The 27,147-nt window shown below is 43.6% G+C and overlaps 1 protein-coding gene across 1 annotated transcript; it reads left to right on the forward strand.

The window, feature by feature from the left end:
* Window positions 1-9,706: 9,706 nt before the first annotated feature.
* Window positions 9,707-25,096, forward strand: LOC309534701 (uncharacterized protein; the record flags this gene model as incomplete). The annotated part of the gene is made up of 7 exons (XM_082227008.1): window positions 9,707-9,716; window positions 10,647-10,692; window positions 15,540-15,657; window positions 18,773-18,832; window positions 20,672-20,833; window positions 21,796-21,880; window positions 22,537-25,096. The coding sequence occupies 7 exons, from the start codon at window positions 9,707-9,709 to the stop codon at window positions 22,791-22,793; spliced, it is 738 nt and encodes a 245-aa protein (XP_082083134.1). The 3' UTR covers window positions 22,794-25,096.
* Window positions 25,097-27,147: the final 2,051 nt, after the last annotated feature.

A 27,147-nucleotide genomic window follows, 5' to 3' on the forward strand; every position in this document is an offset into this window, starting at 1 on the left:
GGCTCTGCCAGTTGCAGCATTCAGGAGATACATCAGGTGCATCTGTGATATTGTTCTGAAGACAGATTTTCAGCACAGTCTCATCATAGCAAACTGGTTTGAGGTATTGCAAAGCTAGATTTATTCCTAGAGCTATGGTTTCGGTTTCTTTCCTGTACCAACAAAAGCACCTTCTGGCTCCCACCATCCTCATTTTGGAAAGCAGAGAGCCCTCTTCATGTGTGCGGCATAATCATGTAAATCAGGAGCAGCGACCGCAAGGTTGGGGACCAAATGCATCCCTCCGAGCCTTACTGTCTCGCCTTTGAGACCCTTCCCAGGCTGCTCCATACCCTCCTTGAGTGCATTTGCCGGGCTGAAATCCTTGGATTCTGATTTGCTTGCCTGGGTGGAGTATAGAGAAGATTGTGTGTGGACTTACTGTATAAAGGTAACATTTATATCCGTTCTGTCCACCTCTGGCATGGAACCTTCAGAAGATAGCCACTCTATGTGAGCAGGGCTGAAGCCCATGGATTGTTTCTGAGCCTCCAAACCATGGTCATGACTTCAGCAATGAAAGACTTTATCTACAAATGTGAGGCAAACAACATTTGTACACTAGCTGAGACAGTATTTTAAATAAGCAATGAGCTGTCAGAAATCGAAGACACTGGCACAATCTCATTGTGTGCCATAACCTTTCCCTGGCCAGTTGGAACATCTCCACAAACTGGGGTGCCATGTTTTCGTTTGGGAATAACAGCTTTGGAGGCCCTTTTCACACTGAGGCAGATGCCGATTGCCATTCATTTTCCTGCTCCATAAGAAATATGAGCCTGTTATTTAGTAAATCCTCCAGAGTCTCTGCACTGGGTTCCACTCTAATAGAGTCGCCTTTCTGAAAAGCTTCTCAGTATGGTGCCCCAGCTGAGAAGCATCTTTCTGTGGCAAGTGCCTTCACTTACATGCCTGCGGGCAATGCCAGAGAGGGTTTGCAAGTCTGGAAACACTTTGGTCTCTGTCCTTGTCTCACGTGTGTCCTCTCTGCTCTGGTTGCTAATGTATCTTGTTGCTGGTGGGGATGCCATCTGGATTATGCCCTGTGCTTTGATTCTCCCCACCCTGCCAAAGTGTTTTGCCACCCGGTGATGTTAGTAGTACACAGTGATATGGAGAAGCTTGAGGAGAGAGACTGATGTTTGCAGGAAAACAATAAGAGAGAGAGGGGGGGGAATAATTGGGAGACACCCCTAAACCAAACATAAAGTTGGCTTGATCCTCTGATCAGAAGGAGATGCTAGGGCATGTGACTTGACAACAGGTGCTCCCTGGAGAGCATTATGGGGCTCCTAAACTAGTATGATATATGAAGTTCTCACTCCTGCAGGGCTCAGGAGCAAGGGACCCTCAGCCCTGTTGTTGATAGCCATCGTGCAGTCACTGACTCCACGGTGCAATAAAAATAGACTAACCACTTGACTAAGGTTGCTGACTTCATGGAATAGTAGACAATAGCAAATAACATTTGTTCAGTTGATCTACCAGTTAGACTAGTCAGTTGACCCAAACCTGGCTCCTGGATATGAACTTAATCCCAAATAAGTTCTGGTGGTGATCTGCTGAGTAGCATCATGGAAGTCAGCCTTCCTGCCCCCCCCACCCCCCTATATTGCAAACTGGACAGAATGACCTAGTAGTGGAATGTTGTGCTTAGGAATAGCTAGACGGAATGCACTCCGAGAGATGATATATAGGATGCTGCTTATTGCCGACTTGGTGTCAGGGTTGCAATGTTGTCACTGGACATGCCTGTATATGGTTGCACGAGCCTATGGAGCCAGCTACAAATATCCCCTCCTCTTGGTTTCAGCTCTTTGTGCCTTTCCTATGCTAACCTTTCAGGAGAGAACGCAACAGCCGCCCTGCCAGTCTTTTGGGGGATTGTGGCGATCTCATCCCATCTCTATGCTACATTAAAAATAGTTTTCAAACAAACATCTCCACCCTTTTCAAAATGATCCCCAAGCCATGGATGTGAAATCGCTGCTTCATCCCCCTTGCCGCCACCCAGACTTCCACCGTTGCTTATACATTCCTCTCTCTCTCTCCCTTTCTGGCATCTACCTTGCGTTCGGCCTCATTTTCTAAAGGCCTCTGCCGGTCATTTTTGTCCCACTTTGAAAATGTTTAATTACCTGTCCTGCTTTATGTTAGATGCCAACTTTTCCTGGCTGGGAATGTGCCTTGGACACACACTTGTTCCTTCGTTCACCAAACTTTCAGACCAGTTGTCAACCTGGTCTCTCCCATGAAAAATGCTAGGCTCTTATAAGTTGCTCATTACAATCTCCCTTCATTAGGATCATCGGAGGGATGTGTGTGTCTTTAAATCAAATCTCTAACAGTGAGACTTTGTACCTTGGGAAAATGTCTTTCACCCTGAAGATTACCCCTTGCTTTTGTGATTGTGATGGAGTTGCACAAGAGTTGTAGGCATCTGTTTGGGATTGCAAGCTCACAACCCAGGCATGTTGCAAGTCTCCTGATGAAGATGGAGGGTCTTGGATAACAATTTTGGTGCACAGACAGGCTGATGTGGAGGCAGGTGTGTCTTTTAAGTATCCTGACCTTGTTGGCAGTTCTGGAATGGGAAGTATTGAATCCCCATCCCCATACAGTATTCATTTTAACTAACTAACAGAACAATCTTGTATTCAAGTTATACTGGCTGAGCAGCTGTAGGGTTTGGCAGAAGCCTTACTATGTTGACGGAACTCAAGACACATATTAGGCTGGAACAGGACTGAACCAGGAATGAGGAGGGGACAGAGCATACTTCCACTGCAGATATGAAGCAGGGTGGGCTTTGGTAAATCTTTCATAATATGGTGCCCTGTATGAGGCCCAAATTTGACGTCCCCAATTTGACGTCATCATTACAGAGCTTCTCAATATTGTGCCCTCTTGGCTCAGCACCCTGTGATGGGAAACCAGCCACAATGCCCTATATCCATCGCTGTATCCAGGGGTGAAATGGAAAAACGGAGGTGCTGTGTTGTTTTTCCCAATTTCCCAGCTTTAAAAAAATTGTTTCTGGAAAATAGGGCAAAAAGAGAAAAAATGGGTTAATTTTTTCTAGGTTTCCCCTCCACCCCCGGCTTTCATGTCTTTACTCAAGACCATGCTCCTGTTGAGGGGTCAACTTTCCACCAGCCCTGGACCTGGTGCAAAGAGTTCCTATCCTAGGGGATGGGGATTTTAAATAGCCACCTTAATACTGATGAGCAATCTGCTGGCGTCGCCACAACAAAGCATAGAGTGTGGTGTAACCCAGCAGCCAATGGAATAGGAATATATTTCTCTGGCCTGATGTTGATGCTCACAGGGGGAACTTTGGTGAGGTGAATGAGGAAGAAAGATAGCTTGCAAAAAAGGAAGCACTTAACACAAACAGCCTGTCCCCAACACACTCCTAGCAACTTCAGCATAATCTCTTACTAGAACTGTAATAGGTCCCTCACCCTGGGACTCTGCCATCGTCATTCACCCCACTCGAACAGCTGGGTACGCCAGAACAGAGCAGCCCACCGCAAGTCAGCAAGGGAAGAGGATTACCATGCTGCAAAGTATTCACCACCATCACTACTTTTTCTGTACAGTGGTACCTCAGGTTACATACGTTTCAGGTTACAGACGCTTCAGGTTACAGATTCCACTAACCCATAAATAATACCTTGGGTTAAGAACTTTGCTTCAGGATGAGAACAGAAATCATGCAGCAGCGGCGTGGCGGCAGCGGGAGGCCCCATTAGCTAAAGTGATATCTCAGGTTAAGAACAGTTTCAGCTTAAGAACAGACCTCCGGAACGAATTAAGTTCTTAACCCGAGATACCACTGTATGTGAATGCTGTGTCTTCCCAGAACTGTATTGCTGAAACACTCTTCCCCCTCAATAGTGGGAAGAAATGTTCCCTACACAGGCAAGACCCTCATCCCCACATGCAGGTAAGTTTGCAGCAGTTTCTGTTCTGACCAGTCTTCCTCACAATCAGCAGTGATTCTGTTCCTCTGCAGTTCAGTTTCCTCTAAATGATACCGTATTCATATTTTCTTCTGTTTAACCCAAATTACAAAATTATTTATGTAATTTATGGATTTAACATAATTAATGACATAATTTGCACACTATTTGTTTCAACGTAAAGGAAACAGCAAAACAGGTCATTAATCACATATCAGTTGTTTAATTAAATCAGAAAGTTGGGACCAAATACCAATCAAATTCATTGTCTGGATACTTTTCATATTGACTAGATTGATTTCCATTCCAGACCATTCCAAACACAAATGGCAATTTACACAACAACACACGCTGCTTCCACACACATAGGGTTATACAGTAACGCTCAATGGGGAAATGTTAGGTATAACTATAGTCACAGTCACTTCAGTCATTCCCTTCCCTGCCCCCGGGGGTGGGGGGGCTGAGACACAAGCACTAGCTGTCACTCAAGTGGCACCACTCACCCTTCTTTCTTGCTCTCTACCATGCATTCAGGCTGCTTTGCTCTCCACAGGCTGCTGTTCCACAGACTAAGGACCCCCACCCTCACACATTCTGTGTAGACCAAGTGGGAGGCCTACCCAATGACCATCCACTGGGACCAGGATGCTCTCAGTTATTCCTCCAGAGTGTTGACAACCTACTTGTTCCAGGCAAGCTTCTGCATGAGTTATGCAGCAGGTGAAAGTGCTCCTACAATGGTGCTGGACCCATAAAGGACTCAGAAACTTCTCTACTGTCTGACAAGGCCCTTCCAGATATGCGTATTTCCCTTTCAGGATGGCCTTCGTCCCAGATGCTATTCAATATGGAATGATGAGTTTGCCACATGCATTGTTTCTTTGTTGCTAGAGAGTGGTAGATCAGGACCACGTTCTCATCAACCTGGTATGATCTGGTTTGAGCTGGCCTCAGGATGAGGTTCTGAGGAGGGCAGGCTAAGTGTTGGGCTCAAAGGCTAGTGGCTCCTCCACTCTGCTCTCTCAGGTTCCTGGATCTTACAGGGTTGTTGGAAGGATTGCAAGATAATTCTGTGAAGTCCTTTGAACATTCCAAAGCACTCCATATGCAATTGAAGAACTGTAGAGATGGAAGAAACCCTCAGGATCATCTAGTCCGACCCCCTGCAAGGCAGGAATATGCAGCTGTCCCTTACAGGAATCGCACCTGCAACCCTGGCATTATCAGCACCACATTCTAACCAACTGAACTATGTTCTAGGTATTACTACTACTGCAAATAATAATTATCAGTGCTCCCAAATCACCAAGGCAGTCTCCTGCTCTCAATTACTGCTCAGTCATCCTAAGAACTTTTAATTGAATTTTTACTTACTTGATTTTTTTTTACTGTAAGGAACATTTACTTGATGGGGTGGAAATCCTTAGGAGAAAAAAGAAGTTGGAAATAACAGTGTGGCTGTCCTTGGCCCCTGCACCCCCACCAAGGGGGGGGGAATGGGGAATCCCACTTCTGGCTCAGGGTCATTGTGGCTAGTGCTACGGTTAAAATTCAGATTGTCTGATTGTGTGGAAGACCAATCAGGGCAGGGGTGTGGTTGGGGAGAATGGGGAACGTGCACCTTTTCAGCAACCTCCTCCCCTAGCAAAGGTGTTTATCCCATTGACAAGCAGTCAAGCAAGCCCCCATGGTCCTTTTGTAATTGCTGCATTAGCAGAGGATCAAGTAGCACTTAATGGTTGCACGCTGTCATAAAACATGCTTGAAAAGGTCAGGCCCCTCGTGAAGGGAGAATATTTGTGGCACTCTGACATAAGCCTTGGCCGCTCACTCGCAACAGGTGCATGCTTGTAGCCCCTCCTCCAAGAACCAACGTCTGCCGTGAACCTCCTCTCCTTACCACATGCCAGGCTGGTTTGCATGACTCCTGCTTGCTGAAGCTCTCACAAATCATTGCTGAGATTAGCAGGGAAAAGGCATTCAAACACAGAAACGGTGGGCAAAGGCAGAGGGCAAACAGGCGCATCCATTCCGTCCAGCATAGGCTTTATAGCATAGAATCTTAGAATTGTAGAGTGGGGAGGGACCCCAAGAGTCATCTATTCCTACCCCCTGCAATGCAGGAATCCCAGCTAAAGCATCCATGACAGATGACCAGCCAAGCTCTGCTTAAAAGGCACAAATGATTGAGAGTCCACAGCCACCCAAGGGAGTCTTTTCCACTGTCAAACAGCTCCTACTGTGTCTTTTTTTAAAAAGAAAGTTATATCCTTCCTTCCCCCCCCAAAGAAACTCAACATTGCTACAGCAATAAAACAGGCATTATCAAAGACCAAAACAACCGAAGTTCAAATCCACAAAAAACAAAAACCACCAAAAAGCCCACTCATTAAAACACACACAACACACATACACCTCAGAATCAACAGAAACAGCAGTTCATAAGACCAAAGTAGAGAAACAGAAATGAAAACAGCATTGACATAGCCAGAGTGAGGAGGCAAAAGGGTCTTGGCTGAAGGCCTTCCTAAACAACAACACCTAAAACCATAATGTATTGTGGCTTGGTGAATCTCAGTCAGGAGGACATTCCATGGGATGGGCATCTCTACTGGAAATGTCCTTCACAGTGATGCCTCAGATAGCCAAGGAATCTGAAGCAGTGTCTCAGATGATTAGTGGAGCATGTGGGGAGGAATATATGGAAGAAACAGGAGAATTACAGCTTCCCATTGCTGAGTGGCCCACAGGAAAAGCCTCTTGGTCACTTTGATTGGTTCTAGTAGCTACTCAAACTGTTATGGCTTTCCTTGTTGAAATATACTCAAGAGTTGAGAGTGGATTTCATGCTCTTTATTCAGCTCATAGTGGTGAGGAGGAATGGAAGTTTCCCCAAAGTATCTGCTTTATATACATTATTTACACAATGGGCTGCACGCGATTAGCTAATTCTGGAATTCTCCTGTAGGCCAATCAGGTTGTGGATTCACTTCCATCTGGAGCTGGATTGGGTGGCTCCTGCAGACCAATCATACTGCTGCATTGTTCTAGGACCAATCAGACTGCTGCATTCTGAATCCTATTGTTCTAGGACCAATCAGACTGCTGCATTTTGGATCCTATTGTTCTAGGACCAATCAGACTGCTGCATTTTGGATCCTATTCAACTCAATACATAACACTTGTATTTCTATGAAATGAAAATACAGAAGGGACAAAGGCACCCTAGAGGCCTATGCACCAGAGTATATGGCAAATAAGGTTTCTGAATTGGGACTTTCAGAACTTCCTGGGATTGCACAAAAGAAACTAAAAAAGTGACTAGCTTGGGATTGGTTCACAGATAATTGTGTTGCTGATGTGAGGAAATCAGGAGGCAACAAAAGCTAAAGGTGAATATGTACAGTAATGCTAATGTGTGTACTAAGCACTATATTATGTACAACAACCATTAGGAGCATAGGACTCTGTCTTACACCTAGTCAGATTATTTCTCCATCTAGCCCAGTACTGATTCTGTTCTGGTTCTCATAAGCTCTCTGGGGTCTCGGGAACAGATGGTTCCCATTACCTGCTACCTGAGATCCTTTTAAATGTAGATGCCAGGGGTGGAACCAGCCTCGGACATCCTGAAGCATGAGCTCAGCCACTGAGATGTGATCTCTCCCCATAACTTCATAATGATGTGGCATCAGTATTGCTAGACATAATGAAAATTAACCACCTGAAGGCTCATCGTCTCTGGTTTTTGCCATCTGTTTTTCTCTCTCCTTCCCTTCCTGTGATTTGGGAAAACTTTAAGGCTGCAGTGGAAATGGAATCCTCCCTTAAGGACTGAGGCTGAAAAGAGTGGTCAGTGCTGGAACACTTGAAGTTTCCCCCGACACTGTCAGTGTGGGGCTTTTTTATGGGGGACACTCACAATCCTGCAGCATAAATCACTGCCACAGCTGAACTTTGAGATGGCACAGTCTGTGTGGTCCCAGGAAGGGAAAAGATTATCTGCATTTGAATAGCTACGTTGTCTTAGTAATTGATTGCATTGCTATTTTTTAATGCTGAAAAGAAAATCCCTGCCAACATGAGAATCAATTGTCTGGAGCTATCTGAAGGCCTCTTTGTGGAAGCCTTCTCAAGGGAAAATGTTGGCACAGATGTACTCTTGGATTGGCTGCAGTTGGTTGGATAGAGGGGTCTGGAGATTAGCAGCTGAATTGGAGATGTCCTTGCAGGATGAAGCAATCAGCTCTTCTGTGACTGTTTATTCGGAAAGAAACTATTAAGCTGAATGTTGGTTTGTTACAGTCAATAGAATCTGCACAGGGTTCCCCCCCCCAGTCAAGTAAACAAAAACAGTAGGACATCAGCCACAAGAGTTGAGACCCTCTAGTTCAGGGGTAGGCAACCTAAGACCCATGGGCCAGATGTGGCCCAATCGCCTTCTCAATCCGGCCCGCTGATGGTCCAGGAATCAACATGTTTTTACATGAGTAGAATGTGTGCTTTTATTTAAAATGCATCTCTGGGTTATTTGTGGGGGCTGCCTGGTGTTTTTATATGAGTAGAATGTGTGCTTTTATTTAAAATGCATCTCTGGGTTATTTGTGGTGGCTGCCTGGTGTTTTTATATGAGTACAATGTGTGCTTTTATTTAAAATGCATCTCTGGGTTATTTGTGGGACATAGCAATTTGTTCATTATTATTTTTTTCAAAATATAGTCCAGCCCACCACATGGTCTGAGGGACGGTTGAAAAAGGTTGCTGACTCCACTCTAGTCCTTATCTTAGATTGGTCAAAAATTTCCTTGCCAGCAATCCAATGAAACTGCAGGCATTCCAGATATAACTTCCCTACTTGCATAGAACTCTGTTTTCTGTGGAATGGGAGTCTTGCTTTCATAATTGAATAAGCTACATCAGTTGCTCTGTTTGTAGGGCCGTGTGCACATGAATTTCTGCATTCAGTGAAGGGGATGTGGAGTTCTGGAGTGATGGCACTATTTTTTTCCTTGCTGAAGCCACCGAATTCTGGATCCTTTCCAACTTTAGGTGAATTCAGGTGTTTGGTTCAACACATGAACTCTGTATCCAGAGCTCCCCTCCGTGTCTCGGTGCAAATTACACACTCACCCACAGTACCTTCCCTTCCCCACATTGTACAGGGAAGATTTGCAAGGGGGCTTCTACTCACGTTGGCTTGAGCTTATCAGGATCCCTAATCATGCAGTAGGTTCTACTTGTGTTCACGCAAACATGAGTAGAAATCCCCTGCAGACCTTTCCAACTCAATGTAGAGAAGATTGGGGACTAAGTGCACAGGGTGATGTGCATAGGCATGGTGGGGGTGGAATTTGTGTGCAGACTCCTGCTCCCAACCACGAGTACTGCATTTGCATGTTCAGGCAAACATAGGAACACAACTTCAATATTAGTGCTTAAGGATCAATGATCCTGTGCAGCAGGGAGCAGATGTGTTGTCTCTGTTGTCTTTATGGTGGCTACTGAAGTCCTTCCTGTTTCAATAAGCCTTTTAAGACGAGCTCTTTCTCAGTCTGTATCTGCACTGGAATGGTTTTTAATATGCTTTTATCATTTTATCACTTGTTATTTTATGTCCTGGGCTTCTTTGAGAGGAAGGGAGGGGTGTACATTTAATCAATAAATGCAATAAACTTGTGGCCCTCCAGATGTTGCCAACATGGTCAATGGTTAGTGATGATGTAAATTATGTTTTACATAAGTGGTTCGACTCCAGATATGGTTCATCTAGATATTGATCTATGTTATAATATTTTCAGTATATGCGCTCACATCACCTGAGCACCAGAATTCAGACCTTTTATGCTGTTCTGATGCATGATTGTAAAACAGAGGACTGTGGGGAGACAAGCATGCTACTAGCTCCACGCCTTGTCACTATTCTGGTTGCCCTACACAAGTTGGAGTCTGGCAGATTGCAATGAGGAGAGTCCTGTACCTGTGGAGGCTCCTTGTACATTTTGAACTCTGGAAAATCAGGACTCTGAGACATGCTACAGATTGTTGCCTTCAAACTCATGGAAAGTACAGTAACTGGAATGGCAGTGGGGGTGGAGATAGCATGTGCTTCATGTATTTACTCAACCCAGATAGTGAATGCCTGAAGAGGACTAGTGTACCCAATAATGATGCTATTACATCAGTTCAACTGCCTGGGGAAAAAATACTCTGTCTCTAATCACTCGTGTAATTTAGGTTTGCAGATTTCCATGGTAATACTGTGAAGGGGAGAGGAAAATACAAAAGGTGCTGGTAAAATTCTTCATTTTTATCCCATATATCAGACAACAAGACATTTTGAGAAATAGCTCAGCGACGCTTGACAGTGTACTGCTATAGAAATAGTAAAATCCCAGTTACTGCTATAGAAATAATAGAAGCAGGAGTTCACTTTGGAGATGTACCTTTATCATTTTTCCTCAGTGTTGTTTGGAGGTCTGTCAGTGACATCCTGTAACCCATTTTGTTACCTTCTCTCTGAAGAATGAGAGAACATGTCTGAGTCTGAACAACAAATTCCAGATATATTATTATTCCTGATGTTTCCTTTCTAGGAAAGGAAGCCTCCCAAGACTATGTACCAAGCAGTTATTAACCAGAAGCTACAGGGCCTGAAGACTCTTTTATAAATAACTATGTAAAGAGGTGAGAAACATTCATTGGGGTAATTTACACTGTTCACCCAATTCACCCTTCAAAAGTGCCATTGCACAGAAACTAGCACCTCCGATGTTGGCAATGTCAAACACACACACACTTGGCTTCTCCACTTCTGTTTATGTACGGTGGGTCGTGGGCCTGATCTCACAGGTCACGATATGTTTCCCAATAAAAATTGTTCATAGACCCAAAGCCTGAAGTGAAAGAATTTTTACTAGAGCTGGCACCATGGAAAGGGTATGGATGTTGACGGTAAACAAATACTACTGCTGGCAGTGTGAAAGGGCAGCTTCTGTGGGATTGCTCCCTCAGGAATGCCAAGTGCTGTGTGGATTATCTATACCAGCAGGGGTTAGGAATTGAGCATTCTGCTGACGAATTGCTTCAGCGCCTCCCCTATTCTGAGCTTACTTTTCCCTTTGCAGCCTTTACACTATGGGACTTCTGTCTCTTGAGTTGATGTGGCTCCATGTTATCATCAAGTCTAAACCAAATTTGAGAATCTGTTTTACAGAGGGTTTTTTAAAAAACACACAAAAAAGCAAAAACAGGCAGGACCTTATTTTTCCCCCTTTCTGCCGTAGTGAGGTTTGGAATCTACAATTGTCTAATCTTGCATTAAAAAACTATGGCCTTGTTGGCAGCTCTGCAGAGATGGAGTCTACTTCACCAGCTGTATGTAGAAGTTGTGTGACAGAAGGGAAAGGGCTAAGACAGCCTACTTACTATTATTCTTATTATTATCATTATTTATTAAATTTGTATACTGCCCTATACCCACAGTGGCCATCACAGCATCCCTAGGAGTGACCTGAAAGCTGTGTAGGAAAGCCTAATCTATTACAATTGCAGTCTCTTCTTGCTATGTTCTACCTTTGTTGTTGTTGTTTAGTCGTTTAGTCATTTCTGACTCTTCGTGACCCCAAGGACCAGAGCATGCCAGGCACTTCTGTCTTCCACTGCCTCCTGCAGTTTGGTCAAAGTCATGCTAGTAGCTTCGAGAACACTGTCCAACCATCTCGTCCTCTGTCGTCCCCTTCTCCTTGTGCCCTCCATCTTTGCCAACATCAGGGTCTTTTCCAGGGAGTCTTCTCTTCTCATGAGGTGGCCAAAGTATTGGAGCCTCAGCTTCACGATCTGTCCTTTCAGTGAGCACTCAGGGCTGATTTCCTTAAGAATGGATAGGTTTGATCTTCCTTCAGTCCATGGGACTCTCAAGAGTCTCCTCCAGCACCATAATTCAAAAGCATCAATTCTTCGGCGATCAGTCTTCTTTATGGTCCAGCTCTCACTTCCATACATCACTACTGGGAAAACCATAGCTTTAACTATATGGACCTTTGTCGGCAAGGTGATGTCTCTGCCTTTTAAGATGCTGTCTAGGTTTGTCTAGGTTTGTTCTACCTTAAGAACACCTTAGAAACCAGTGCAAACTTGATGGCTTTAAAAGAAAACCATAAACAGCTGAGAAAAAAAGCCCTGGGGATCCATATGGCTATTTTAGATATGCTCATGATTTAGGCTTCCCTTAGTGGTGCCTCAGTTTCAAAAGCATGAAGCATAAGCACAAAATCCTGTTGAGGGTGAGGAGCTTAGTACCGGTTGGTAGGGATGGAGACAAAATTTGATTACACTTTCTGAAACAATGTGCAAATTGAAATACACCCATGTTTTTGAAATTTGCACTTCTCCGAATTTTGCAATGCCGTTCTCTAGCCAAGTGAAGTGTACAAAAATGCATACACCAAACTGTGCATATAAGTGCATATATTAATGAGAGTAACATACAAAATGCTTTATATTTTGGAAAATTGTTTTGCAAAATTGTGTGCATTAAGCAAAACTACATACCCCAAAGTGTCTATTAGAAGAAATTCACACTAAAATGCTGCTGAGTTCTCATGAGGACTTTTTATAAGTGCACACTGATATGGAAGTGTGGAGGACTGAGTTTAAAACTGGGAGTAGGGGAATGAGAATTGCTGCCTGTTGTCAATTTTTATCTCTTCCTGTGGCTAATGACATCATCCAAATGAAGCACCTTTTTAATGTGGCAAGGGATTCATTTCATGAAGAGTGAGCTGAACCTTGAGACCCCTCAGGGACTGAAGGGCGCTGTCCAAGATTTTCATGGACTCTCTGGATACAGGATAGGCCTCGCTTGAACATAAATGTGTCATCAGCCGTGCCTCCTTCTGCAATTCGTGCACCTTTTCCTTTCCTGGTCCCATCAGGAATAGGCGACTGGGCTGCAAATTGGGCATGTTCCCCTCAAAGTAGAAAACAGTTGCTAGATGGAAAGATAGAAGTTCAAGGATGCAGAGTGTAAAATGAGATATGCCTGGGAAAAATTATGCTGAATGAATCTAAAAAGCACATGACTTGGCCTAAGGAATGGGAGATTATCCATTCACTGTCATGAAGATAAACATGTCACAGACGGTCCTTTGGACCATCTGGGGACACCTGATCTGCCAATAAAAGAGATTGACAGGAGCCTGCTGGGCTTCATTAATGCCCAAGGCGGAAAACTGTTTGCTGCCCATTATCTTCGCTTCAAAGGCGTGGATTTGCACCAGTCAAAAATGGACAACAAAATGGAGACCAACATTATTCTCCTCTTTTGCCTTTCTCATGGGTTGGTTTATACCTCCTGGCCTATTAATCAACTTCGACATCTTAAGCATCCACCACAGCCTCCACACATTTACTGAAGCCATCTGTACTTTGTACCCTGCCAAAAAAATTTATTTTTTCTAGTACCTGTTCCATCCTAATTTCTACTCTGCTTCATATCTATATTGCTGTCAGATCCCTGCACACTACTTATTTTTTGTGTGTGTGTCCCTAGGGATTAATCTTGTGGTCAGGATGTTGTTCAGGCCAACAGAGTAGGTTGCAAATTAGTTCATCCAGGTTGTGTTTAAGATTGGTTTTCTTTATTTTATTATTATTCGATTGGACAGGCCTGAGTCAACTGCTTCCACTGGCAAAAGGCCAAGCTACATGTACATACCAGATAGCCTTTACTCTTAATCGCTGTCTCCTGGCAAGCTCCAAAAGGTGAAGCAGCTTCTCTTCCTATCAGTCTAAGATTTCTTAGACCACAGTAGTAGGGAAAGTGTTTCTTTACATTCACACACGGGAGCGGATTCTGCAGTCAGGTTTGGGCTAGATTAGAATAAAATACTTCCTGGAAGAATCCCAGTGGACAATAATTTCCTGTTACGTTGTAGTCTTTCTTTCTCCCTCCCAGCTATAAAAAGCCATACAGAACATGTTGTGTAAGGAATACTGCATTTTTATTTTTGACAACCGGAGCAGTTAAGAAATCATTTGTTTATTTATTACTGGGGGGGGGGGCAGAGAATAAATATGAAATAAAATGTAATACTGTGTTGCCTGAACATGGATTTCTAAGGACTTCAGCTCATACCTGATCTACATATGGAGAAGAATGAAAGTGGTCCAGTAATTAAAAGGTGAAAGACTGGACTGAACTATTCTAGGTTGCAAGAGGAGTCACAGTTTTTATAATGTTTTCCCATGTTGTTGTTGTTTTAAAATCCTTACAAATAAAATACTAGCACAACAGGGAGATACTAGCCCATTTTACTTCTTGCTCTGCTAGTTTATTCATTGCGGGGAGGCTTTTATATTTAAAAGGTTGAATTCACCAGCAGTCTGAAATGATACGCCAGCTCAGGATTCTTAGACCACTGGTTGTCTTCCGGTGGTCAGTTCATAGTAGCTATACAGGTGACTCCCACTTGTGTTCCAGGCCCCCACGCACATAAGTAAAACATGTGTGAGTGGGGAGCCCGCTGCAGTACATTCAACTTCCCGCCCAATAGCTCTTGAGCAGGGTAGCATGGCAGCAGCGAGAGCTCCCATGCCCTTTAAATGTAAACTAAATTGTATTTCTCATCCATCCCTAGTCACGGCCGCCTTTCTCTCTCTCTGGAATTTGCATTGTTGTGCTGTGATGACTGCTTACATAGTTATGACAATGCCTGTTGGGACAAATAATAGTAAACTATGCCAAGTGCAAAAGATTAAGAGCCAATTCATACAGCCATTAGACATGAGATTACAAAATATTGGTTTTGCCTGTGGCTCAGATGCTGCCTGGTATACATGATTAAGCTTTCACATCACCATTTTAGATATCTTTTGAGGGTTTGCTGTTGTGTTCAAGACATTTAAGTGAGACACAGGTGGCGCTGTGTTCTAAACCACTGAGCCCCTTGGGCTTGCTGATCATAAGGTTGGCGGTTCAAATCCCCGCCACGGGATGAGCTCCCATTGTTCTGTCCCAGCTTCTGCCAACCTAGCAGTTTGAAAGCATGCCAGTGCAAGTAGATAAATAGGTACCGCTGCGACTGGAAGGTAAACGGTGTTTCCGTGTGCTCTGATTTCCATCATGGTGTTCCAAAAGCTGTTTGCAGACAAACACCGGTTCCCTCAGCCTGAAAGCAAGATGAGTGCCACAACCCCATAGTCACATTTGACTGGACTTAACTATCCAGGGGTCCTTTATCTTTACCTACCTTTTAAGGCATTTAATCCTACACATAGATGGGTCACACACTTCAGCTACATTTCATAGTTTCTGACAAAAGCGGATGAGAAAGAGATTGCAGATGCCTCAGATCAGCAGAGACTTGTCATAAACAACGAGTGTGAGCATGCCTTTCATTAATTCAGTTTCTTCCCTCATGGGGCAAGACCTTTCCTTATTCTCTGAGTGCCTTAGAGGAGCAGACTATACATTTAGCCCCATAAATGAAAAGAGACAACATCATTCTCCAACTTTTTCTTTTACATTCCAGCTCCTTTGGCCATTTCCAAGCAAAGGAACACGGCATTGCCTCGGGGACATCAGCAAGATCAGCTGATGATGACAATTTGAGATGTGGGCTGTGTCTGACCAGGCTTTCTGTCACCAAGGTAATCTGCAGCCGGTATCCAACAGCTTCATTCAAAAGCCTTGTAAATGTTCTCAGATCGCCTGTCCACCCCTGTGCTATGCTGCAGCTCCTGCTGGGGCCCTGAGGCAAATGGACGAGACGAGATCGTGTGGTAGTCAAGTTGTAAAACGAGATAAGATTTCACAAAGCAAATGAAATCAGTTACTGTCAAATGTGCTACTAGGAGTATGTTTCAACATTTGGTGCACATAGCTGAGTGCGATCTGAAGAGAAACCAGAGTATCATGCACATGGCTGATGGCTAGTTTCTTTAATGCAGAACAGATCTTCTCATTCATGGTGGTTTATAGAGATAAACAGCTCTTGCTCTCTTCTCCCAAACTTTTCTACTAATCTCTTACAAGGAACAACAGAGGGTGAAATCTACCTGTTCTCCCACTGTTCCGTTAATAGCCCAGTGCTCTCTGGATCAAAGTGTACTTAAACCAAGAGAGAGAAATCTGAATCTGAAGCTCTGTGCTAATGGGGAGTCTATGACTTTACTGCAAAGTTGATCTGTTGTTACCTTCCTGGCCTAATTTGAACTCAGCTCTATGACCAGTGGATTGCAAATTCAAGCCAGCCTCTTATTCAGAAGTAATTCCTACCCTATTACACCTTTGTGGTGCAAGTCCATCCCTTCCAGTATGTTTCTGCCTTTCAAATGCATGGAGAGTAATAGCGATACCAAGCCACTTCTCTGGGGGTGCCTCCTGTATTTTGCAGGTGGGATTCCCGCACATCTTGGCACTTTAGGTTTGTGCAGTTAAAGGAGATTAACGTTCAATAAACAAATAGTAGTGTTGTACAATTCACTGTCCGGGACTAACAAATATCACTTTAATAATACATACAAATGATGATGGGGATTCAGTTTACATTACATTTAATGGTGAACCTAACCAATTCACATTTTCCAAATCAATATGCAAATAAAAACACAGCCATCCTTCAAAATTTGCACTTCTCCAGATTTTGCAGTACAATTTTGCAATGAAATGTGCATAAAAATGCATGTATTAGTGAAAATGGCATACAAAAATATTAGCGGAAATTGCTCTGCAAAAATATGTGTTTGGGGCAAAACTGCATACAGAAGTGTGCATATTGTGAGAAATTTATACCACAATACTAATGAATTTTCATGAAGACTTAAAAATAATAATCACAAATTGAAGTGAAAATGTGTGGAACTGAACTTAAGACTGGAAAACTGAGAAATGGAAAGAAACTAAAATGGGTAGAATTCCCCTTCCCTGCTTGCAAAGTACTTTGTCCCTTACCCTCAAATAATAGAGAAGGGACACTGAAATTTAGCAGATTCCAGAAATCCTGGTTCTGTGTAGAGTTTCATCATTGTCCTTTTATGGACTGCAAAAACAAACACATTTCCAGCTCCAACAAGCAGGAAAAGATGTCATGGGTGGTGCTGAATGATAACTCCATTTGGAACCATTGCATCATATCATAGCAGTGATGCTACTTTGACTGGAGTCCAAGGTGTCTGCAGCCTGGAGCAATTGCTCACTGTCCAGCCTCAGACAAACATTCCAGGGGAATCTAATGCCTGTACCTGGCATGGCTCCTCCCGTGCCATAAATGGTTACATTACATTCAAGCTAGCATTAAAGAGCAGGGCTGAAACCTCATCCATCCAAGCCCCAAATTGGCTTAGCATGTGTGCAGGATATCAGAGATCGCTAAGCCATCTTGAAGTCTATTTACTTTCAGACAAAGGCTAGAGAACAAGCTCCCTGCTTCCCTGAAACCTGCCTGCAGGCATTATGTGGTTTCTTTGATATGTAATGTAACAAAAGGCAATTCTAATTGTGTTGGAAACTAGAGCATCCAAACATAGGTCCTGAAGCACGGGTCCTTCTGGCACTAACTGTGGTTGTTGGTGCCACTTCTGGACAGGGGGTCCCATAGACCTGGCACAGAATCTGTGATGGCCTGGGATTCGGACTCGGATGCTGAACCTAAGGGATCCCAGCCTTCACAGGATTCCCCGCCTCCAGAACCAGCTGAGCTGGGGCTGGGGCATGAGCCCGAAGGGTCCTCACCTGTGCTGGATCCTCAGGTGCAGGCATCAGCTGAGTCTGCTCTGGCTCCTGAAGTGATGGAGGACTCATTCCCTGCAGGTGCTCCACTCTCAGCCTCGTCAGAGAAAGCTGAGGTTGCCTCTGGGTCCGGTAACCCGCCAGCCTCTCCTGAGCTGCAGAGGCTCAGGGCAGAGAGGTGGAGGGAACTAAATTCCCGCAGAAGGAGTGCTCACCTCCAGGCCAGGAGAGGCGAGTCACCAGAGGATCGGGGCCTCCATATGCCTCGGGGCAGATAAAAGCTGGCCAGCCCCAGTCCCAAGTTGTGGGAGCAACATTGCTGGTTGCTAGTTCCTGCCTGAATCCTGTCCTGCTTTCCTGCCTGAGCTCCAGACCCACCCTGGCTCCCTGCTTGCATGCCTTCACCCGACTCTCTGACCTGCACCCAGCTTCAGCTACTACGGACTGCCTCCACGTTGCGCCTTTGACCACGGACCGGACTTGGACCTCACCTCTCGGGTAACCCATGGGACCAGCAGAGAATCAGAGCAATGCTGTGGTGTGCACCTCTAGTCAGAAATCTAGAGGCAACCCCTTCCCCCCAATGCATTGTGAATATGTGCCTAATTACTGTAGCGTTTTTGCCTTTTGACACGCTTAGAAAAAGTATGTGATGTCATTGGTGCCAAAAAACGTCCTTTGTGCTCAAATAAAAGAAAAGAAAATGCTAAATTAAAACCAGGATATCCGCAGTTATTGGATATCCCTGCTATTGGCTATTAGAACAATCTCCTGCATGTCCAGGTGTGAGAACAGTTTAAGAACAGCACTGCATACCAGGTAAGGTGATACGGTGTTCTGTGTGAAGGATCTGAAGCAAGACCTAAGAAACATACTTTTTGCTTTCCTGCTTCCCACCGCTGCCACCACCTCCTTAGCCGGCCCAGCCTTTGTTATCCAAGAATACTGTTACAGAACTCATTTTGTAAATTGAGTACAGGAAACTGAGATAGGAAAGCTTTTGGGGTTTCAAAGTCACTCTTTTGCTTCTCACAGTTAAACCATCTGGTGACCGAAGAACTGGTAAGCCATGGAATTCCAGCTGTGGGCATTTCGGTAAGGGCACCTGTTGTTTCTCCTTTTTTAGGTTATTCTGTTTTTCTAGGGCAAGAGCGGGCAAAAAATAATAATAAAATGGTCCAGAGGTGAATTCTCTCAGTCTAACCTGTTGAGAGGTGCATCCCCTTTTTAGAGCCAGAGACAAAAGTGTTTGAAATTAATTAATTAATCTGGAATAAACACTGCCCTGCTTCAGTTTTAACGATAGCTACCTCCTATTAGAATTCCCAATCCTATGCATGCCTACACTTCTGGGTTTGGTGAGGTTTCTCTTGAGTAAGTATGCAGCTATAATAAGTACAATAGACAAATGCAGCTACTATTCTGAAAAACAAGCAGAAGCAATTACTTTCTGACTTTCGTGTGCCACACACACACACGACAGAAGTCTACCAATTTGTTCTTGAACAACAGGGCAAAGAACATATTGGGTGCTATCCAACTAACTCGTTCTGTCAGTGTAAGTATTTCCACTTGTGCAATGGAGCTTCCTGCCTCACCCTCTCCCCTGGTACTCCCTAACTCTTTTCTAGAGGGTTCCCCAAACCTCTGGAGCAGATTTGGTGGGGTGCACAAGAGGAGAGAAGAGAGGGGAAAGTTGTGTTGTGCAAGTGGAAACCCTTTTGCTGACAGAACAAGTTCATTGGCTACAGCCCAGCTTCCCAAAGCCATACTTTCAAGAAAAAAGTAATAAAAAATAAATCATTTTTATCCAATGAAATACTGTTACTTAGAAATTGGGAGGGAATATTTCTAAGCGCCAAAAGGGGGGGGATGAAGAAAAAGGGATTGAACTCCAATGAGATGGCAGCCTCCAGTTCCAGGGACCTCATAAAATGAGGTTGAGGTTGAGCAAAAGAAAAGAATGGCAAGGACATTTGAGTGGATGGGAGGAATTGGGAGGTTGTCCTAGACTGAGGAGTGTTTATGGTCATGTACAGGTCTGCTGTACATCAACTGCTGACTTTTCACAATGCATGTTGAACCTATTAAAGAACTTAATTGAATGTAATCATTTTTATCTCATTAATTAATTAAATTTAAATATATTTGTATCTTACTGATATCTCTATATACTTGTCTTTTGAGATATCCATTTGTTAAGAAAATTTACAATTTAATAAACAAGTGCTACCAGTCAGGAACATGGCCCCCCCAGAGCACAGCTCTGGTCAGCCTCAGAAATTGAGCTAAGCGAGCAAGGGGACTGACAGAGAGTTGTTATTGTTTATCAGACTGCTTGCCTGCCAGAGATCATTACAGCACCATTCACTGTTAGAAAACAAGGGAATTTATTTAAAAAATCCCTTTTCATGCCCTGTTATGGAAACACACAGGAATCAAAGCAGCCCCAAAAGCAAAGGGTAAGATATAACGTACCATGAGCTGGTGTCAGTTAATGCCTGCAGCTAGCAGCCCCCCTACCCTCCATTCCAAATTCTTTGGAAAGTTGAAGAACCTATGGAGCAAATTTTGAGGACTTGGGAGCAGGAGGAGAAACCAGAAACCAGAATTTCTGTGGCATAAGCCAATGTCTGTTACACAAGCCATTGCATACCACCCCAAAGTGCATTAACATGTAGCCTTAATTAGCAAGTTTTCATATTCCTTGATTCATAAGTAGTCAGCAGTATTGGCATTGCAAAATGACTTTTCCATTACATTTGTAACAGTTTGATGGGAGTCTTATTGTTAGATGCAGTTAATCTAATCATTGTATTATATATTGATTGGCACCTGAAGTGCTGGATCATAGGAAACAGCTTTTGGGTAAATGACTGTCTTGAATGACAGAGACAAGCAGCATTGTTTGCCTTTGTTCTCTTTCTCCCACAGCCTTTTGGAACCTGGAAAACATCATGCAAGAATGTCATCCAGGCTGGTTTCGATACAGTGAAGGATGTTTTAGACTCGGGCTATGTCCCAGTTTTACATGGTGATTGTGCTCTGGACTCGGAGCAGCACTGCTGCATCTTATCTGGAGATAAAATCATTGAGGTGAGAGATGAGTTCAATTTCACGCATACCAATATGTAAATAGCACTGTGTTTATCCTTAATAGGTCATTCCCATCTTTGTCAGGTACTTCAGCTGGCAGCTAGGGATGGGGAAGACATTTGATTCAATGTGCTTCTAATGGTGAGCCTATCACTTTCCAAAACCATATGCAAACAGAAACACAACCATCCTCTGAAATTTGTACTTCTCTGAATTTTGCAATCCAGTTCTCCAGCCAAGGAATGTACACAAAAATTCACTGCTAAGGTAACATATGCCAAAAAGCCCATATTTGTGAAAATAACATACAAATGCATTGCCTTGGGGGAATAAAAATGTGCATAGTATGCAAAATTACATATAAATTTATTATGGCATAAGCTTCTGTGGACTATGGTCCACTGCACTAAATGCAGCAAACTGTGGTCCTCCAAAACCTATGCCACAATACATTCGTTAGTCCTTAATATGCTATAAGTCTCTTTCTTGTTTTCATTAATAAGCACCCCTAAACTGATCATTTACATTCTACAAGTTGTATATAATTTTCCATGTCACTTTTGTAACTGTGCATAAATATTTTGTATGAACATCAGCAAATAGTTTTGAAGAAATTATTGCCTAAGCTGCAGGGAGGTTTTGCTGTTATTATTCTCTCTCTTCCTCTAAGTAAACAAATTCTCATAGTACGTTTTCTGCATTTTCAAATACAAGGTTAATATAAGAGGTGGCCCTCAGATTTTAAGTTGCACAATTAGAACAGAACCATAGTTCCATGGTAGATCACATGCTTTGAATACAGAAGGTCCCTGGTTTCCTGTCTGTCAACTGAGGACTGAGAAAGGCCACTTTTTGAGTTACTGAGAGATGCTGCCAGTGAGAGCAGAATCCAGCTGAGCAAGATAGGCCTGATTCAACACAAAGCAGATTTACATGGTCCTGTTCATTTTTTCCTCTTGCAGGTTCTCGCTAAGAAATTCTCTCCTAGGCGAGTTGTGTTTCTCACAGATGTCAGTGGAATTTACAGCTGTCCACCTGATACCCCAGGTATAGAATACACATGTATAAAATAGGACAATTTATTTTGCACAGGTGTGAAGTATTGGCATGAGGGGCAAATCTAGCCAGTATCCAGACCAGCATGAAGAACTAGTAGTTGAACTGTGCAATTTGTAATAAGCATAACCATAATTATTCATGCAGTCTTGTCTTGACGTATTTATGTTCTACATATATCTTTCAGCAGATTTGACATGCTCTTTCCGAGCATAGGCATATAGAAGGGTTGTGAGAAAGAGGGTATTTTCTGTGGTGTTTTGAAAGGGCAGTGGGAATATTGAAGCAGAATCCAGGAAACATATATAATATTTACACATGTCTTTAGACAGATGTGTGACTTGAGAGAGTACAATCATGCCCTTATAGAGTAACAATATGGTACCTTAAGTGATGTGCAGAGTCATTAAAGAAAGCTGGGGAAATTTGGACCTCCAGATTTCTGTGTGATCTTCCTAACCATTATGTCATTATGCCATTATGTCATCCAGGCTTCCTCCTTTGGCACAGGGAAATGACACATGGATTAAACTAACTGTTTCCATGTTGCAGTGTCTTTATGCTTTGGGGTTGACTTTTTCATGTTGTGTTTTGAGACATATATCCTTCTGGTAGCAATTCTGAACCATGTGTTTATTTTGGAACAGGCGCTAGGCTTGTGGATTCCATTGTCGTCGGCCCTGATGGAAATATGGAGCCACCTGTGCTTAGCTCTATTCTGCCACATGATACTACTGGAGGTGTGTCCTTGAAGCTGCAAACTGCTGTAAATATCGTTTCCCAGAGTCACGGAACCATTCCAGTTCTGATCTGCAAACTGGACAGTGAAGCGGCTGAAAGGGCTTGTTTGACTGGGGAGCTGAAGCAAGGCGAAGGCACAACATTTTCCTTCGCAGAATCATGAAGACGTCTCTGCATGAGCCTTAAATGAGGTGGAAGAAGAATATAACTGAGGTGCTACCATTGGACTTCAGGATCTATTTGTTGTACTTGTCATCGTCGATGCCAGATATCTTAAATTAAATCGGTGGTCCACTGATAATGTATTAGCATTGAATGATGGCACCATCTTCTACTGTGGCGAAATATTGTTTTCCGCGTCAGTGACCTCAGTGTTCAAAATGGTTTACAACTATGTGACTGCACAAGCCTCGGTGGACTTAGGTTACACTCAGAAACTGTATTCACTGTGTTAGTTTTAGCCACTTCTGACATTCCTTTCACACTTCAGTACCTATATACTGCCGTGTTGCACTCACTCTTGTTCACAGCAGAAGGTACTACAGTGTGAAAGGGATGTTAGAAATTGGGGTTGTTGCCTCCCCTCAACAGCTGTTGAGGGGAGGGGGCAATCCTGGGGGGTGTGATGCTCCACAAGCTGCTTTCCGAAATGACCCAATGCACAGCCCTACACAAAACTCCCACGATTTTCCGGATTTCCGGGACAGCAAGCGGATTTTTAAAAATAGCAAATATCACAGAAACGAGTGCTGAACTTGCTCTAGATTTTCCTGGTTTTCTGGAAGTGGCTTTTACAGCATGCAAAAGCTCAGGTATAATGTGGAAAGTAACAGGGGAACATCAGGAAAACAGAATGAATTAGCCTGTGAATGCAGCCTTAGAGATGGAGATCCCTTGTTGATTTGCTATCCCATATCCAAATAAACTCTGGTTTCTACTCTCTATTCCGGATTGATGCCAGGGAGTTCATCAAAATAATAAGCCAATTTATTTATATAATGTACTATAATAAAGATAAAAATTGGCAGCATAATAACAGTTCCAGATAGACAAAATAGGAATAAAAAGCATATTATCATTGAAAACAGATTAAGATAATGATGGTGTTTAGTCACAACAATAATAATCAGTATTCACATTTATATTCCACCCTTCCTTCAAGGATGCAAGATAGCATTCACGGCAATTATCCTGTTTTCACCTCATGAGAATCATGTGAAGTAGTTTAGGCTGAGAAGGAAAGGAAGAATGTCTTTGTATTGGCCAGGATCACCCAGTGAGGTTCCTGGCCAAGCAAGGATTCTCTGGTCCGTGTCCAACTCTTGTTTCCACTACACCATACTGCCTCTCCATTTAGTACTGGAAGGACCTTAGCTCAGTTGTTGCCCTCTTTCACACTGCGTGAAGAGCCTGAACTCAGATTACGGTTTCTACCAAAAATATTAATGCTCTAATCAGCACAGTACATAAGCAAAGCAAGTCAAAGGCACAACAGGGGCAAGGCATGGCTACAGAAGCTGAGACATTGATCCAACAGTTGATATGCCCCTAGAACCCTGTTATATAAATTATTGTTATTAGGGAAGGTATTTTTTGGAATTTTATTTATTTATTAAAGTTCTTATGTTACATCAGTAAACATTATCATATTACAACACAAGGCTTATTATACTATAATTTTCAACATGTATACAAAGGTTATATACTAAAAGAAAAGGGAAAAAAACAAAGACTAAAAACTATTCCAAAATCATATATATACCAAAACTTTGGACTTCCTGTCTATCCCGTTGTATATTCCTTTTTTACAAATGAATGTACTCTTATTATTGTATATTTCTTTACATTTTATCTAATACATTCCTATATCAATATCCCTCTTGCTCTCCTGGCTTCAGGGATAGCTGCCCGAAGCCTCCTGAGCGCAGCGGGAACGCTTCCACTGCGTTCAGGAGGCTTCGGCCTGCTATCCCTGAAGCCAGGAGAGCAAGAGGGATTGGTGCACACCGATCCCTCTTGCTCTCCTGGCTTCAGCGAAAGCTGCACAACCTGCATTCGCTCCATAAGACGCACACACGTTTCCCTTTACTTTTAGGAGGGGGAAAGTGTGTCTTATAGAGTGAAAAATACGGTATGTTTGAATAAAAATTATTCAAGACAGCAGACTGCATCTATCAAAATTATACTGATTTTTACCCACCCCACCCCCCAATTCATGATGGTGCCTGAGATCAAGCAGCAGACTTTCATGTACGTTTGGATAAACCTGGACAGTCTTTTGAATCAAGATGGTGGATTGTAACTTTCAGGACTGCATTGATTAACCACTGGTTTCAAAATTGCACTGATCCATTTGTTTCTTAGAATTCCTGAGCAATGCGGTCAAGGCTGCTAATACAATATATGTATATAGGGTTCTGCTTTAAAAATAAAATAAAAAATACTGTAAACCTTTTGGTTCAAAAATGTGGGATATCAATATTTTAACAGACAAATAGAATAATAAGTTGGAAGTGAAGTTGGGCATATTTTCAGTCTGAAAGGTGGGACTTGGGTTTGCAACCAGAAAGTATGGGCTGGTGAACAGTCCTGAGATATTTAATGAAGGGCAGTATATAAATCATATATCTATATCTACACACACACTTTGAGGAAGTGCTACAGTTTAGCAGGGATTTATACTGCTCTGTACCTCAGACAAAATGCCATTTCTACATAGTGCTGCTTCTGCTGCAGTCCCACTGGCAGTAGAATGCAGAGAAGCTGAGACAGTCAGGACAGATCAGCTGAAGGAACTACAGGCCTCAGAACAGAATCTCTGAGAAGTGGATGAGGAAGGAGGGATTGAGTGACTGACCTGCCAAGTTACTTTTCCGTGTACTCTTGTTGCATCTCCCTGTTGACATTTCACTTCAGTGTTGACCCGCCCTAACCCAGAATCAAATCTCTGTGTGGTTCCTTTTCCTAGATATTGCAGGCTAGCACATCGTTTCCCCCACGCCTGAATAAATACTGAATTCGCTTTTGAAATATAAACATAGAAAGAGATTCTAAGAAAGAAAGAACAAGGCAAGGCTAAGGGGAGGGACAGTCAGTGGCGTAGCGTGGGGGGTGCCAGGGGGGCCGGCCGCACCGGGCGCAACATCTGGGGGGGCGCGCTCGCTGCCTCCGGAGTCGCCGAAGAGCCTCCGGCGCAGGCTGTAGCAGAGCCCCATGTCTCGCGGAACCGACGAGCTGTGCGTGCGCCCGGGCTGAAGGCGGCAGGCAGGCAGCGGCTCTCAGCCCCACGCATCAGGGCCGTGGAGGACGCGTCAGGCAGCCCCTCCTCACAGCCCCACCTCCGCCGCTGCTGCTGCAGCTGCTGGGCCATGTTGCATTTTCCTCGCCTCTCTGCCCCCCTCCTCCTCCAGGCAAGCGGCGTCGTTTGGGCGGCAGCGCCAGCGGCAACTCGCCTCAGATCGGCAGGTTAGGGGTTAGGGGGGGCGCAAATTACTTGCCTTGCCCCGGGTGCTGACAACTCACGCTTCGCCGCTGGGGACAGTACAAAACAACTCTATAGAATAGGTTTGTATCTCTAAATGGGGAGTGCTAAATGGGGGCAGACCTGACCATGTGGTGAGACCTGCATTGCCCCCGTCATGCAGTTTCACACACCAGATTGTGTGAAATGCTGTTGGCCTAGACACACCCTAAGAGAGCTTGCACAAGATCTGGATTTGGTTGTGTGAGAATTGTGAGTGTCTTGGCCAGGTCAGGAGCCAAGAGGATGCTGGTGCAAGCAAGAGTTATCTCAGACAGCTCTGGCTCTACTATTTATAGCTGATCACAGAAGGTGACAAAATTAAACTTAAGTGCTGGCAGGTTTTGCATTTAAAGATCACACAAGTTCTTTCGTGTGGGAAATGGTATTCAATGGTGAAATCCTACTTTCCGGTCAATAACATTCTCTTTGGATACATTTCTGGCAAAATTAATTTCTATGCAAAGAAATGCTCAGTTGCCATTCTGAGAGGTGCCAGCTCTGGATTGAGACAAATTTGCTTTGTACTATACCAATAAGGCCAAACGGCACAGGAAAAGTAAAGGATATGGTTTCAAATTGCTTTTATGAAGCATGTTATTACTTTCAGATGTTGCCATGTTTCCTTTTGGAACTGGTAGTGCCACTGTTTCCCCAAATCCAGAACAAACAGAAATAGCCGTGCACAATTAGTTCTTCAAAACACGTGTGATGTCAAGCACCACGTGCACTATAGGACAGTTACTGTGGAGTCATCAGCCCATTAAGATGCACAACCCAGAGAGGGGCAATTTCAAGTTAGTTGGGCAATAAGGCTTGTGTTGGTTAGACTGAAGATGTGGTGTTAAACCGCTGTGCAGAAGCAGTGTAGAAGAAGAAGAAGAGTTTGGGTTTGATATCATGCTTTATCACTACCCGAAGGAGTCTCAAAGCGGCTAACATTCTCCTTTCCCTTCCTCCCCCACAACAAACACTCTGTGAGGTGAGTGAGGCTGAG

The sequence above is a fragment of the Podarcis vaucheri genome (assembly GCF_965113315.1).
Source record: "Podarcis vaucheri genome assembly, chromosome: 6".
NCBI classification, from domain to species: Eukaryota; Metazoa; Chordata; class Lepidosauria; order Squamata; family Lacertidae; genus Podarcis; species Podarcis vaucheri.